The following is a 15,834-nucleotide window of genomic DNA, read 5'->3' on the forward strand; positions in this document are numbered from 1 at the left end:
TAAAAGATCTTTTCCATTGTGAAATTTGAATGTTTATTGTGGTTTGCGAGCGATTCAGAGACTTTAAAGATAGATGCATTATGTATCCGCCAAATCTGACTGTTGCAGGTCTGTTTCTGGCTTCATTAAAATGTACACCAATTAATACAATAACTAACAATCGAGAATTGGTTTTATTATTATGGCCATGGTACTTGATAATTGGATATTTCTTTCAAAACTTGAAACGCTCATAACTTCGCTCAGAATAAAGTAATTTGATTGAAATGTTCAATACAGTATATTCATTTTTCATTATCTATTTTTAAAGTATTATAGCAAATGAAATGAAATGGGGTTTAACGTTTTATTGTTCTGCTCCGAACTGGGCTAATGAAGACGGGCACACGCCATACAGTGTGCTGTGAGGGAAAGTTTGCTCGGACAGCGGCACTACGGCCTACTCTTATATCGTATTCCAACTGTCAAGGGATCTTTTACGTGCGCGCCAAAGTGTACACGGGACCTCGGTTTTTCGTCCCATCCGAACGACTAGACAGCTGTCCTTGTCAGGCCCCCCGTCCTGCATCACTGACAAGGATGAACTTTCGCGGTCAATGCACGGATCGAACACCCGACCTACCGTCTAGCGAACCAGCGTCTTACCCACTTAGCTACCGTGGCTCCCCAAACTATTATAGCAAGAACGACTTTAAACTAAAATATTTTGAGGATTCAATATTTTCATTGCTAAGAGTAATAAAAGTGCAAAATCTGGTTCTTAGCCAGGAATAAACAGGCTTTATTCTTAAATATTTTAGTTGAAGTTTCTATGAATACCTTCACAGCGCTTTATCTAAATCTTATATAATGCATCTTTAATCGGCTCTACTGCTGAGCATTGCAAATTGACCTGTTGTATTGTGGGGAATTGAGATTCGATTCGAAGGATCTGGGCTAAGAATTGAAAGCCCTCTAGGGTCTTACAGTAGTCAGAATTACCATTACCACAGTTGATTAGGCAATAAAGATAACTATTTTATTTCTGACATTTTCATTACATGTTGCTAGTAGTCGCAGGCTATATCCTGATTGATATGTCCATTTAATTCCAAGTCCATCATCATAAAGAAAGCTTTACAATCCGTTCACAAACAAACATATCATCCACATTATTATTCAACTACTGAAGTAATTTATATATACAAATGTCAAAAATCAAAGAGAATCGTGATCTAAACTTTTCAATTAAAACTATTATACAGCCAGAATTTAAATGAAAAATGTATTAGACCGGGACGCTTGATGTTATAATTAATCTTGTTAATGTGTTCCCTTTGAAGGAACACTTCCTGATTTCACATGGTGTGTGATTATTGAGTCGTTCGGACATGATTGCTAAATTTGCTTAAAGGAAAAATCTTAGATATATTTCAGAGAATAAAACTAGTTAATTCCTGGCAGAAGGTTCCTGGAATCGTTCCAAGCAATTATATGAAGCCATGTGATACGTTTTCAAAGAAATATCAACGCCCTGTTGTCACGTAGAAACGGAACTGGAGCCGCGGTGGCGTGGCTCAGTGGGTAAGACGCTAGCTCACTAACCAGGAGATACCGTGTTGTGTTGACAGAGACCCCCCCCCCTTGACAGTGTTATTGCTACGTTTAAATTAATCTCTTGGCAAAATTCTTCTAGTTGCTCAATGAAATTCTGAAGAATTACGTCATTCCTATAAGCTGTTTTGGCGACCATTCCCTCAGGTCTCAATATTTTCAGAAAAGATAAAAGAAACCCCACTGTTTCATATTTTGGTGCTTGGTTTGCAATCTTACATAATCCCTTGTTGGTAACCAAGTGAAAATTGTAACTTCTCCTCGGGGGGGGGGGGCACGTAATTCATTGGCATCAGTGAATTGATAATCGCAACAATAAACTCGAATTGTGAAAGAAAAACCAATGCGTAATTTCTCTGTAATATAAGTTACGGTTCTCGATTGAATAGAAAGCGAAGGTTTTCCTGAAAAGTGATGACATCCTTGCCTTATGAGAACCTCCGTTCGGAAGAGACCCGAATGGCGAGAATTATAAGAATAATTAATGTGTCTAGATCGCCGGAGTTATCGAAAGATATTTCTATCAGAAAACTAGAGGTTACACCCATGTCCCTTTATTTATCTCTCCATTTTAGGGTGTGTTTTGGGAATGAACTTGTGAAATGGGGTTTATCATCCTACATTTCAGCACCAGTCGTGTTTGTGTTATTGTTTTTAAAAAAGAAATGACAGGTAATCTAACAGTATGACATTGCCTTTCCGCTCCCGTATCTTACAGGGGATGTCTATTATACATTGTTATGTATAAATGACAAGCACCAGTGCAAAATGATAGCTATACTGCACATGACAACGTAGTTAACATATGAAGCGTTTGAATAATCACATAGCCTATATGCCGCCATAGTCCGGTTTTTAATATATATTATTACTTAGTACCATGCAATTTCTATGAGAGTCATTATTCAGTTGAGCAACGTAGGGGGGGGGGGGGTAAATTGCTATCCTCAATACAAAACACACATTTGTTACATGACGTACTAGTTAAGACAATGGATCCATTCCTTGTGTAGTTTTTGGTGCGTATTTAGTCGTATTCACACCCGCCACAGTGCTATTTTTACATAAAGTGGTACATTTCTAGACTTACATATTGTATATCTGTATACAACAATTGGCTTGCACGGGAGGAAATAAGAGAACCTGAAGAAAACCCATAAGCGTACACATTCGACCCCACACTGATCAACGTTGAATATTAGCTAGGTTGCTGATATCACTAACATTTTTCCTTCTGCAAATTAAATTCTAGAACATTTTGTGAGGTATTTGAAAAATAAATAAAGGTGTTTGAAGTATATCTGGATAAAAAAAATATTTCCTATTTAGTGTACATGTGTATATAAAATTAGAAAGAGGCACCATTCTGCCCGGACCAGTTCACGTTATGTAAACATTGTACAAGTTATCGAGCCAATGATCGACATCATGGGATCTGACGTCAAACGTAGAATGAACTTTATAAAGGTCAGTCATCTTACGTCAGAAGCACTCGGTCACCCGAATTATGTGAACTCCCTGATGTGTGTGTGTCGGGCCCTAGGCATGACATTCTTGTCATTATCCAGTCGACTATTCTTGCAAGACAGTGCTAACTGGTTACACTTGGTGTCATTATACACTATTTCATGTTTTTATTTTTACTTCCATATTTGAATTTGATTTTAAAATTTAAATACATTAAGTTTTCTGTTTTATAAGTAGATAGCCAAATATAATGTGGCTAAATATTTTGATCAGTCAAAATGAACGCTAGAAACATCACAGATAATAAATAATAAGCGTGTTTGTGTAGCGTCTGTGAGCCGAATTGATAAAAAGTCCTTTTAAATCGGAGATTGAAGATAAAGGCAATAATTGAACAAGTAAATTTCTTTGATGTAAAATGGAAAATTACCAGACATGTCAATTATTAACCATAATAACATTCTATCAACATTACAATTGATATAATTATATATAAATCCATTTTAAGAGAAACAGTAGTCATATGTTTGTCTCTGATATAACCAAATGTAATCTCATAATCGACAGAAATTGCAATTGATGAAATATAATAATAATAATAATAATAATCGTTTTCTATAGCGCTAAACTTTCAGTCAGTCTGACTGCTCCGTGGCGCTTTACAATGTAGATATGATTATAAAAACATACATATATATTATATAAATAAACAAAAGAATACAAAGGAATAGTAAGTTACAATATACAAATGGAAAGTGAAGCATTTAAATTATAGTTCAAAAGTTTGGGAAAAAACAGGGTTTTTAGATGTCGTTTAAATATAGCCACGTTTGGACTATTTTGGACTTCCAGAGGCAATATGTTCCAAATTTTGACTTCTGTACTGGACATACAAGTTGGTTTTTATGAGATGAACGTAAGGAACGAGGAGGTACATATTGTTTAATCAAATCGGATAAATATATGGTGCCAGAGAATCGTTTAAACAGTTGAAAGTGATTGTTGATTATCGGGTAGCCAATGTAACTGTAATATGGTCAGATAGTTTCGTGAGAGATATAAATTTCGAGCTGCTTTATTTTGGATTTTCTGTAGCTGACTTACAAGAGAATTAGGAAGAGAATACAATAATGAATTACAATATTCTAACGATGGCATAACAAGAGCATTTATTAACACTTTAGTGGCATCAAGGCCAATGGGTCAAATTTTGCCAATGTTATACAGATGAAAGTTCTCCTTTTTTCACAGCCTGGATACATGGGTTTCATATCGAAGGACTAGTCAAAGAACACACCAAGATTCCTGACACAGTTGGATGGGGTTATGGCCGTGCTTCCAATAGTCACATGGTTGATGTCAATGTTCTTTTTATTCCCGATTATTATATTTTCTGTTTGTCATCGTTCAATGCCAAAAAATTGCAGTGCATCCAGATTCTAATTCGTTCAATGCATGCTACATGTTCTGATGTGGTATCTGGTGAAGGATCAAGTTCAACATATAACTGGGTATCATCCGCATAGAGGTGGTAATTAAGACCCATCTCACGGATGATATCTCCAATTGGTACAGTGTATGCTGTGAACAAAACCGGTCCAAACACGGATCTCTGGGGAACACCAAAATCAAGAATTTTAGGCATTGATTGAGATGCGTCAATAACAATACTCTCTGCTGTCTTCCTCTCAAATAGGTCCCAGTGCGTCTCTGGATATACTGTATCAAGTTTTAAGTCTTCCGAGTAGGAGTGATTGATCTATTTTATCAAATGCCGCACTCAAGTCCAATAAAACTAGCGACACCGGTTTCTTCCGATCCAAGTTGCATAAGATATCATTGTGAACACGAAGTAAAGCGGATTCCGTACTGTGCCGTTTTTTTGTATGCTGATTGAAATTGGTCTTGGAGATTTTTTTTCACACAAATGATATTTAAAACGATTAGGGACAATTTTTTCTATAAGTTTCGAAAGGAAAGATAAATTCGACACGGGTCGGTAATTTCTTTTAGCACATTAGGATCAAGGGTTGATTTTTTAATGAGGGGTGTCACATGGGCTGTTTTAAGCCATTCACATACTACTACGCCTACCAAAGACGTGTTTATGATTTGGATGATCACTGGAATTAACTCCACTTCGGACTTTTTTATTATCCATGTTGGCAGACTTTGAGACTGATTTCCGAATTGTTTCTTTTATCTCATCTTCTGTTGCTAGATAAAAGTTCTCAAGTGTGCAACCTTCAAACTTTTTCTCAATGAATATGTTTGTTGGTTTATTTACATTGAGTCCTTGTCGAATGGCGGAGACTTTGTCGTGGAAAAATTCAGAAAATTGATCTGATAGGCTAGCATCATTTTGAACCGATGGCAGAACCTTTGGCGAATAATGATTTCTTTTGTTTTCAGTGGAGCATGTTTTTCCAGTATCCCGGAAAGAATGTCATTGTAAACATCCACCTGTTGGTGGGTATCCGTCTTGGTGGCAATGGTACTCAGAAGTAATGAATTATTAATATCGCTTCTAAATTTATCAATAGGAATGTTTTTTGATTTTCTGAAACTTATTGTCCTCTTTATTGGTTCAAGTTTAGAAAACAAAAGATCGCAGAATAAACTGTAGTGATCAGATATCTGATGATCAACAATGTCACATGACTGAATAATGGAATCATGTTCTCTCGTTATCACAAGATCAAGAATGTGATTATGTCTATGGGTTGGCACATCCACATGCTGTTTTAAACTAAATAATAGTAAACATTTCTTAATGTTCGAATCGTTGACTTTATCAACTTGAAGATTGAAATCACCAAGAATTAGTAAATGTCCAGGTCCAGTATTCAGATTATTGAACAGTTCAGAAAATTCTGTCAGGAAATCCATAACATGTGTTGAAGTAGGGCGACGATATACTGACACTATTCTTACACGCTTCTTTCCAAGGAGTACGTTTAATTGTAGTATTTCAAAAGTTGAAAATAAGTTTTTTTTGTACTTGCTCAGGAAACTTTTACAGATTTTTTGAAGAGGCAGGCAATTCCACCTCCTTTAGAATGTTTTCTTATTTTCAAATATAGAGTCAAAGTTAGTAGGAACTAATTTTTTGATGATAACTGTGTCTTCACAGCAAATCCATGGTACTCAGTTGCAATAAATAAATCCACATCATTATCAGCAATATATTCATTCAGTTCATCAGTTTTATTTCGGACAGATCTGGTATTCAATATGCATAAACTCAACTTCTTTGTAGGAGCACTTAGGGTCAGATCAATTAAGTTACTAAAATTAACACCTTGGTCTTGACAGTAGGAATTCTTTCACTAATGACTGTCTTAATTAATCTTTGTTTATTCTTGCCAGCTCTACAACCCCTCGGTCTTAATTGACTGGACATTTTATTTCACAATAAAGTGAATATGAATAATAAAAGTTACAAAAACTAACGTATTAATTAATCTTTTCTGAATTTTTTTCGCGAAGTTGTTTCTTGTACCGTGATAAAGCATCAGTCCAAAAATCACATAAATCCAAATCCTTGTTCACAACAAGAGCAACATAAAACATGTGCTGCCCTTAGGCGCTCTATACAAAGAAATATATTGCATTTTAAAGCGAAACCTCGATTTTTCATAACATCCGAACGACTATTCTTTTTAATGTAATCATTAAACACAAATCGAGAGTCTAGTATATGTGATAGCAGTGGCGTATCTAGAGTTTGGAACGCCCAAAAGTTAACAATAATCACAGAAGATCACACAGATTTTGTATTTTTATGTAAAAATAAAACAAAAATTTTAAAACAATTTAACATTTCGAATATATATATTTTAGTTCATTATTAAAATGTAGGGTTTCTTTTAGATTTATTCATTACATATATTTGTAAGAATTTTTTTTTTGAATTTCGAAACATCGCATACATCAAACACGAATATATGTCTTGTGGACATAGCTTTACTGTGTTTATTAATTTGATTTGGGTGTCAAATAATAGAAAATTCCGTTATTTATACTCATCTGACAATATTATCACATTAATTGTGTCTAAAGATAATAATTTGACAAGATGCTGTGGTTAAATCTATCACCTGTAAATTAATCAGATATCTCACAGAAGACAGCACATGCACTCTCTATAAGCTACAATTGTCACCTGCAAATTAATCAGATTTCGCAGAAGACAGCACACTCTATAAGCTACAAATTGTCTTAATGTTTCTAAATCGTTACAATGGCTATTACTCATCAAGCGGACATCTAATAATATTTTGACCGGGGGGGGGGGGCAGTTCCTATCTGTTTTTGGAGGGGGTGGGTCGAGTCTTTCGCAGCTGTGTAATTAACATGCCTTTAGTGTTTATTTTTTGCGTGGACAACGAGAATTCGGATTTTCGTATCAACTGTTAAATGGAACTAAGATGGAAAATCCTAAAAACGTTTTCAGCCAACGTTGTTGAGGCAGCTCCTTATGTGCGGAGTAACCAACAGCCTGCATAACAAAAAGGGACACGTGTCCTTCAACTGTCACATCAGACAAATAATTTTATTTTAATGCAGTAAATCAAAAGAGCAGAAACTACCCACCCCTCCAAAAGGTGCTGCTTACTTGCATGATTAGCTTTCATTCCCATCATCATCTTATGGCAGTCCACAAAGCCAAATCTGATACTATAATTATAATTAAAAGAATGGACATTATTAAAATGCGAACAATAATCTCTAATTAAAATACCAGTCTAGACTATCAGAAAATATTTCCATTATATACACACCGGATTTATTGCGTGCTGTTAAAAGCAATATTACGGATTTTAATTATTTCCAATCCAGATCTTATTCTGTATAGCCGAGTTTGATCCATAATTCTTCAAGGTGATTGACATGATATTGGCTAGGATATAAATGTTGCTGTCATTGGACAATGGCAGACAATTGATTCTGTGGGTATTGATCATTTATCATGAATATCAAGTAATATATAGATGGGATTTTTGTGTGTCGTTTGGTTAATGACAGACGTCTTTCAGAATCTTGTTCCATTGTTTACCCTTGGGACATATCTAGTTAAAATGTGTACAAGGACACTACTGGTCATTATTCCACGGGGTTTGACTTTCATTTAACCATAATCTCTTATGACTGTAATCATTGAAAATATGCAACGATTGTTCTTCGTGGTAATTATTTTCAATGTCACCATTTTGCCGTGTTTACGTTTATTAGAATCGGTCATAAAATACATATCTAAGGGAGAATATTTCGAAGAAATTCCAGAGAGGGGGCTAATTAGGGACAATCATAAATCTGAATCCAGAATGTAATCTTTAACATCGAGTGTTTCCTTAATCTCAACTCAATAGGACAGTAACTTTATTCCTAAGGGGGTTAACACTTTATCGATGCCAAAAGTACAGAAGATTGAAAACACAAAATGTTAGATTTCATGGGGTCGATTTTTTAGAAATAAGCCAAGGAATTATCGAAACAGGATAATCGCAAGCCATGCTTGGATTTGTTTGAGGGAACACAAGTCTTGCCTGGAGACCCTGTCTTGTAATTTTATCAACTGTTGGATGAAAACACTTAAAGCTGTAATTGTCTCCCTTTTTGTTGAACAATGTATCTTGGTCAAAAGATAGGGGAAAAGTTACACAAAAGTGTTACATTACGTCACAACTACTAACTTTAATACAATTTTTGACCGCACCCAATATCACTATCAGCTATTTTATTTTTAGTTTTTAATATACGCAGACAATATCAAACGATATAGAATCGAATGTCAACCTTTTAAGACAACCAGTTTTAGTAAAAAGTATTTGTAGCAATTTATGAGATATTTTAGGATACTTTATGTATTTACACCATCTGTGAGATATTTTACGTTGATATCAATTACAGAAAAAAATGCAGCTCTCGGTTTCAATTTCCGGTGAGATTTATACATGCAGTTACATTATTCCATTCTTTTTCAAATTGAATTTAGTTTTTGATCATAATGATATAGTAACCTTGATCGGTAAAACGCAAGAAATCAAATAATCGACCTATCTATGACGACTTTATCAGAGGAAAATACCAAAATAACCGATGTATGCATGTATGCAGCTCTCGGTTTTAATTTCCGGTGAGATTTATACATGCAGTTACATTATTCCATTCTTTTTCAAATTGAATTCAGTTTTTGATCATAATGATATAGTAACCTTGATCGGTAAACCGATGTATGCATGGCGACTTTATCAGGGAAGACGTATCTATGACAAAGTAATATCAGGTGTTTCACCCTCAACTCAAATAATGAAATCGGGTTAATGAGGAAGCATCAGTATTAGTGAGGATAGAAGACAAACACATTTTGTATTTATCAACAATTCCTTGAAGACGACTGGAATCATTTTAATGCAACTTTCAGTTTAAATGTTAATTATCACTCACGATACTTCGGGGGTTAGATTTATTTCATAAGGCCAACTTCAAATTTTTAAACCTAGCCCTGGACCTAGCCCTAAAGCTTATCCTAACCCTAACCTGCAATCTCGCCAACAATCACGTGCCCTAACTTTATTAACATCTTAGCGACCTTGACGAAATCTTGCGTTGCCCTTAAAGTTACAATTTCATATTTTCTAAGAAAGTCAAAACATAATTATGTCTATGTCTTTTGCTCAATAGGTTGTGAACACACTATTATACGAATATAGGTTATCTTCTCACACTTGAACATCTTCACACCGGAAATAATAACACAATTACCTTCCAATTACCTCCCTTGTTTTCCTATTCCCCACCATGGAATAGCTATCTTCAAACGTTTGAATTTGAAGATGAAAATGATATTTTTGCCAATTTCTCAGCTGGAATGTGGATGACCAGCTACAAAATTGGTGTTTGCACAGAACTAAATAAAATGAAATATCCACAATACTCAAGACATACAGATTATTATAAGAAAAGTTCAGTCCTGTAAATAAAGTGCTAGCGCCACACCTGGCTCATTAGTTTATAATTGTCCCCTAACTATAGAAAGTCCAAGTCTACAAATGCATATCTTTCGATTTCTTTTCAGCCTTATTTTTCAATAATGAATGGCTAATATTTTAATTTTATTTCACAGTGATTGTCATGTGTACATCATTAGATTCTGCTCGAGATATCATGATAGCCGCCAGGAAGCTACATTTTGATAATGGCGAATATGTCTTCATAAATGTGGATCTGTTCAGCAGGTAACTTCATTTAATTCATTATAATTGAGTTGAGTTTATTTCATGAACGTTACTTAATCCCAATCAGGCTGATAAATTCTTATTAATAATGTTCTGCCATTAGAAGTAAATCACTACTCGAATATACGGCGAATATTAGGCTAATATTCGAATACTATGCGAAAAATGGCTATAAAGATACGAGAAAGCAGAACTATCTATAATACCATAACCACATACACTTTCAGACATCTTAAAGGTTAGTGTTACTTTCGTACAGTCTCTGATTTCTTTTTACTGTCCCCATACAAGGGGCATTATATAAGATTTAGGCTTAATTGTGCCCGACCATTGCCGATTGACAATTTATATTCTCGATTGTTAAGTACCATTGCCACGATACTAACCGAAATCTCAATTACCAGTCCTTCAATGGGCCGTCGCCGTGAGTGGCATCATTCATATTATGGTTTAATGTAGATATGGTGTACAATGTGTAATCGACTGAACATATAAGCCTCCCGGTGATCTAGAGAGTTAATTATGGGCTTGACCCAATAAGCAACTTCTGGAAATCGGTGATCGTTCGATTTCTAGTTTATACGAAGATTATCGGACGCATGCGCAGATAACTGGCTGACAGGTTCTAACAACGCGTGTTGAAACTTGCGTCTGTGCACCAACCGTTTAAACGATATATATGTGATTAAACTATTTATTCCCGTAAGAAAATAGCTGATATAGATCAAATTTCATTTATGCCGAAAGTCGAATATTCGAATACCTGACTACTATTCGAATATTCGAATACAGGAGTTCTGCGATCGAATATTCGAGTACTCGAATACTCCGGCCGAACACTACATATTACTATAACACAGTGGTTCTCAAACTTTTTTTGCCAAAGACACACCTTGGAACACATAAAAAAAATAGCGACACACCCGGCTAAATATATATGAAAAATATTTGAATTTTGCAAAATAAGAACATGGCAAGTCATAGACAGCATAGACCTGTAGACACAGACTAGCCATAGACACACATAAGGACCCAAACTAAATAAAGAAAAACACAGCAATGAACTTATCAGTAGACGCCAGTGAATACTTTTAAATTGGGATCACGTGGTTTTTCGCATTTTCTCTGTGTGCCGTTGAAAATTTCGCGACACACTTTTGGAAGATCTCATTATAATCTTAATTTCAATTATATTTAGATAGATAAATTTATTATCACTATTAAAGAACTAGAATGCGTCACACAAGTCAGAGCAAGAATTTGTAAACCCTCGCGGATCCTTATCCGTGTAATAAATACCCAGTTAGTCTCAAACGATTGTCTATTCTTGACGCATGGTGAATCGTCAATCTAACCAACTTGTTGCGTTGCGTGTAAATCTGCCAGAAGTGTAGTTAGAAACTTGAATGGAATCAAAGAATGGCGAAGCACCGGGTCTAACTAGTAATTAGAAGACAAATATAGAATAAACGGGTTTGTAATTAGTAAAATTTTACTGTATATTCATTTATGTCTGTAGGTGTATATTGTATAAATGATTCTAATTATTACAGTAAAGAACAAAGCGAGAGACCGTGGTATAGAGTTAATGATACCGATGAAAGGAACGAAGAGGCAAGAATGGCATTTGAAACCTTGATGACGGTGCGACAACGAGAACCGCATTCCATGGAATATCAAAAATTTTCACGAGAAGTCAAACGTCGAGCTTCAAAGATATATCCTGAGTTTAGCTATGGAAATGACGAAGTATGTATGATTGGCGAGAGAGTTATAATTGGGATTAAAGAATATCCGTAAAACTAATGTTTTACAAGGCAAGTTCTCTAACAGACGACAAACTGTTACGAAACCATCACTTGCATTGATGAAAGGCAACAGTGTAACTATATGATGGCGTTAAACCTCTTTGATTTAATTTTGAATAATGTGCTCAGTTGATTAATCCATACGATTATATTTTCGTTTCGAAAGATCAAGCAGAAGTCGGTTTTTTAGCAATAATTTTGGTTTCATTCTTGGCTTGTAAATTATTGACTGATAAACACAAATAAGCTATATTTGGGTTTACCTATAGACCTGAATTAAATCCACATTACAATTTTTACTCCAATCGAAACTATTGGGTGTTTTTAATGATCCTCTGCAGTGTCGTTTTCGGCATATAACAGAAGTTGATTATTAATAAGACCGGGTTACAGATTTCTAATATGAATACTATCATTTAAGATAAAGTCTTTTCAATCATTTGCCCTGCTCGCATAAAGTAAACTAAGGCAGTATTTCTGAAACACGTACGTGTGTCTTTTACACCGGAAACCTGGATAGATCCGTATTATGTCGGCTGAAGATGATATTATTTTTGTTAGAGATAATAAATATCTAAGCCCATTTGCTATAATTTTATTATTTTACTAAGAAAAAAAATCTGCAAAAAGTATGTTTATGTTCTTAATCTGAAAGGCTTAGGTAAATGTTAGGGGATTCAGAGGGTTTAGTTAGAAAAGATTAATATCCCTAATTTCAAGTTAATTTTCAGTTGTTATCTTCTGGGAAGAAGAAATCTGGAGGAAAAATATGTTTACAGTCTTTTTAATTCTTCATCTGAAAGTAAATTACCTCCGTGGATATTATAATATCTTGGGATAAATGTACACAATATGTTCTAGACCGATATGTCAAACAGTTGATTTATTTAGAAATACTGGTACGCCAGACTAGTTTCAAGTATGGTGCAAGGATGTGTTAAAGTGGCCACTATACACGTGTACCTACGTCATAATACCAATTATATTTTATATTTAGAAATCGTGTCATGTCTTTTATCGACTAAGCTCTCTATAGTGCTCTAATTCTCTGGGAATTTATCCAAATGAACAGATAGCGTACTTTAAATAAAAACTATGATAATTTGATATCTGTAATCTACTTAGTTTATATCATTGTCTGAATGAATGACTCGCTCTTTTATTGTAAGAAAACGACGTAATATAAATGAATAACTGTAATATTACGGTTTAGAATAAATCTCATGACCTTAATTCCATCATCCCAGGGGTGTGTGAATTTATTTACGTTAGTAATAAATAGATACCCCGTTTAGCTTTTGATGTGCGGATAGCCATACTTGCCAAAATATGTACACAGTATAATCATGTGTCAGTTGTATCCAACCATATTCGTTGATTGTGCCTATAGAGTGTTATAAATTGTTGTGTAGGATAGACGATCTGGTTAGGAACAGCGTCTAGTCGTTCGAATGGAACGAAAACCCGATATACCGTTTACTTGACGTGTATGTAGGAGAGTAGGCCGTAGCGCCGCTGTCCGTGCAACATTTATCCCATAGCACATTTGAATATTTCCAAGGTCAACAAAGGTGACAGAGGACCCAAAAGCGACGGATACACGCTGCCTTTCCCCAGCCTGTCTACTTGTACTTGTTTTTTCACATTCGATCGCTTTATATTAGAAGGAAAAACGAATTCGATACCAGTGCTCCGAATCCATTTTGTTTTAAAAAAAGATTTAATAAAGCAGAATATAACGAAGAAGCGGTATATATTGAGCTATCGGCATAAAACTTTAAAAAAAAAATAATTATAGATTAGACGGTGGGAGTTGTGAAATTGTGCAGATGAGGGGGCAGTTTTACCTGTCTATATTTACGAATGAAATCACCAGGAAAACGAATAGGTTTTTTAAAAAGGATACTAGACTGCAGATTGCCGAGAACTGCTGAATGTATACAAATCAGTATATGATTTCATTGTCAATCTTAATATTTAAAGACAAGCCTTCTTGATTTGGACCAAAAACAAAAGAAAAAGTGTTAGAGCCAGTGTTGATATATGCGAAATAAAACAGGTTGAAAAAACGTTGACAGCATAAACGCCCCCCCCCCAAAAAAAAACCCCCACAGCCCCCCCCCCCTCCAAAAACAAAATAATGGTCACCGACGAAAAACCCCAAAAGATTAGAAGATCAACTTTTTTTGTTTTGCCCTATGTTAATTTTAATCTTTATGTCGGCCTTAATTTGATAAATTACAGGTAAATAGTTTTGTTGGAATCTTCCATGATGCTGTAGTCATCTATGCCACCGTACTAAACGAAAGTATAAGAGCGGGAAACATTCACCATAACAACATCAAACTGGCGCAAAGTCTGTGGAATAGAACATTTCCAGGTAATGTCTGTTAAACAGCTATTCGGATCAACATTTAGAAACGTCTTTGAGTGGCATTTAGTAACTGAACATTAACACAGTAAAAAATATGTATGGAATAACAATTACTAGTTTATGCAAGGTTTCGACGATACTCTCGTCTTTATCAAACGAAAGTATCATCGTCGAAACGTTTCATGTTAATAAACCAGTAACTGTTATTTCATAATATGTAACATTTAGAAATGTTAAGATTTGTTAAAGACGTCATAATTGGTTACATATTTTCATATTTGAGATCTCCAAGCCTAAAAATGGCGATATTTGTTTGTTTACCGTGTGCGTTTATTATCTGTGTCAACGCTGATTTAATAGTTTGTATTTCTGGTTACGCCAGTGACGTCAAGAACGTAATCTATAATTCAGCCTCGTAATTGAACAGAGGCGTCTAGGATGTTTCTAAACGTTGATTCTAGTAGATGCCTTTGTTATTGTCTATTGTTGGAATATGGAAATAGTTTGGATAACCTCCTGTAACCCGTGATATAAATCTAAAAATGTCCAATTATTCTAATTATCCACTGTGTTTTGATAAACAATGAAAAGGAGGTAATTCAGTCTTACAAACTTGTCCACTGAAATTTAATGGATATACGTCAACGGTAGAGAAATAAGTCGTGTATTATTGTCAGGAATCCAAATATTGATTCTGTTTGTACTAAAGATGTGTTCCGAATCCAGATACTAGTATAAGAATGTGCGCTCCCGATTGGTCACCTGGATTCTTCGAGAGCAAAATGTCAAACCAACAACAGACCATATCAGTTTTGATTTAAAACAAATCCGGATTCATATAACTGCTTGTTTGTAAATCGAATCTGGTAAGAGTGTGTAGATTTGGATTCTTGGCAATCGTACACACCCACAATCTATTAACTCGAGGAACTCGTTCGACAATGTTATCACACATTCCACGTTTCCTTAATATCTTTTGAAGTGTTTATGTTTGTAGACAAGCTGTTATGGAACGACAAACATTTTCGTGCTGAGAATAATACTCTTTCGTCCAGAACAGTCAATTCAATCATGCTTTATTCCATACAAAATGATGACCATAAGTGATTATCAGCATGCATCAGACAAATAAAGATTAACTTCGTCTAGACTAGTAATAGACTGTATCTAGTCCAGTAGAAATATGGCTGAACTTGGAAATTGTATGCAAAGTTTTTTTTATGATTGGTTTTGGTAGCCTAGGGTGTCTTCTTTCAGAATCTGTCCGGTGAACCTTGGTCACCCTTGAGGGTTTTGAGATTTGAAAGATGCCGCCCAAGACGGCCGTCATTTTAAATAATCCGCTATAATA

The 15,834-nt window shown here is 35.0% G+C and overlaps 1 protein-coding gene across 1 annotated transcript in view; it reads left to right on the top strand.

Annotated features, from left to right (window-relative positions):
* Window positions 1–8,032: 8,032 nt before the first annotated feature.
* LOC126815377 (atrial natriuretic peptide receptor 1) overlaps window positions 8,033–15,834 on the top strand; it is a 38,529-nt gene continuing 30,727 nt past the window's right edge. The window contains exons 1-3 of the mRNA XM_050540980.2: window positions 8,033–8,043; window positions 11,855–12,050; window positions 14,354–14,489. Of these exons, the coding sequence (XP_050396937.2) occupies window positions 8,033–8,043; window positions 11,855–12,050; window positions 14,354–14,489 (343 nt within the window). The remainder of the gene's footprint in view (window positions 8,044–11,854; window positions 12,051–14,353; window positions 14,490–15,834) is intronic.

The sequence above is a fragment of the Patella vulgata genome, chromosome 3 (genome assembly GCF_932274485.2).
Source record: "Patella vulgata chromosome 3, xgPatVulg1.2, whole genome shotgun sequence".
Classification (NCBI taxonomy): Eukaryota; Metazoa; Mollusca; class Gastropoda; family Patellidae; genus Patella; species Patella vulgata.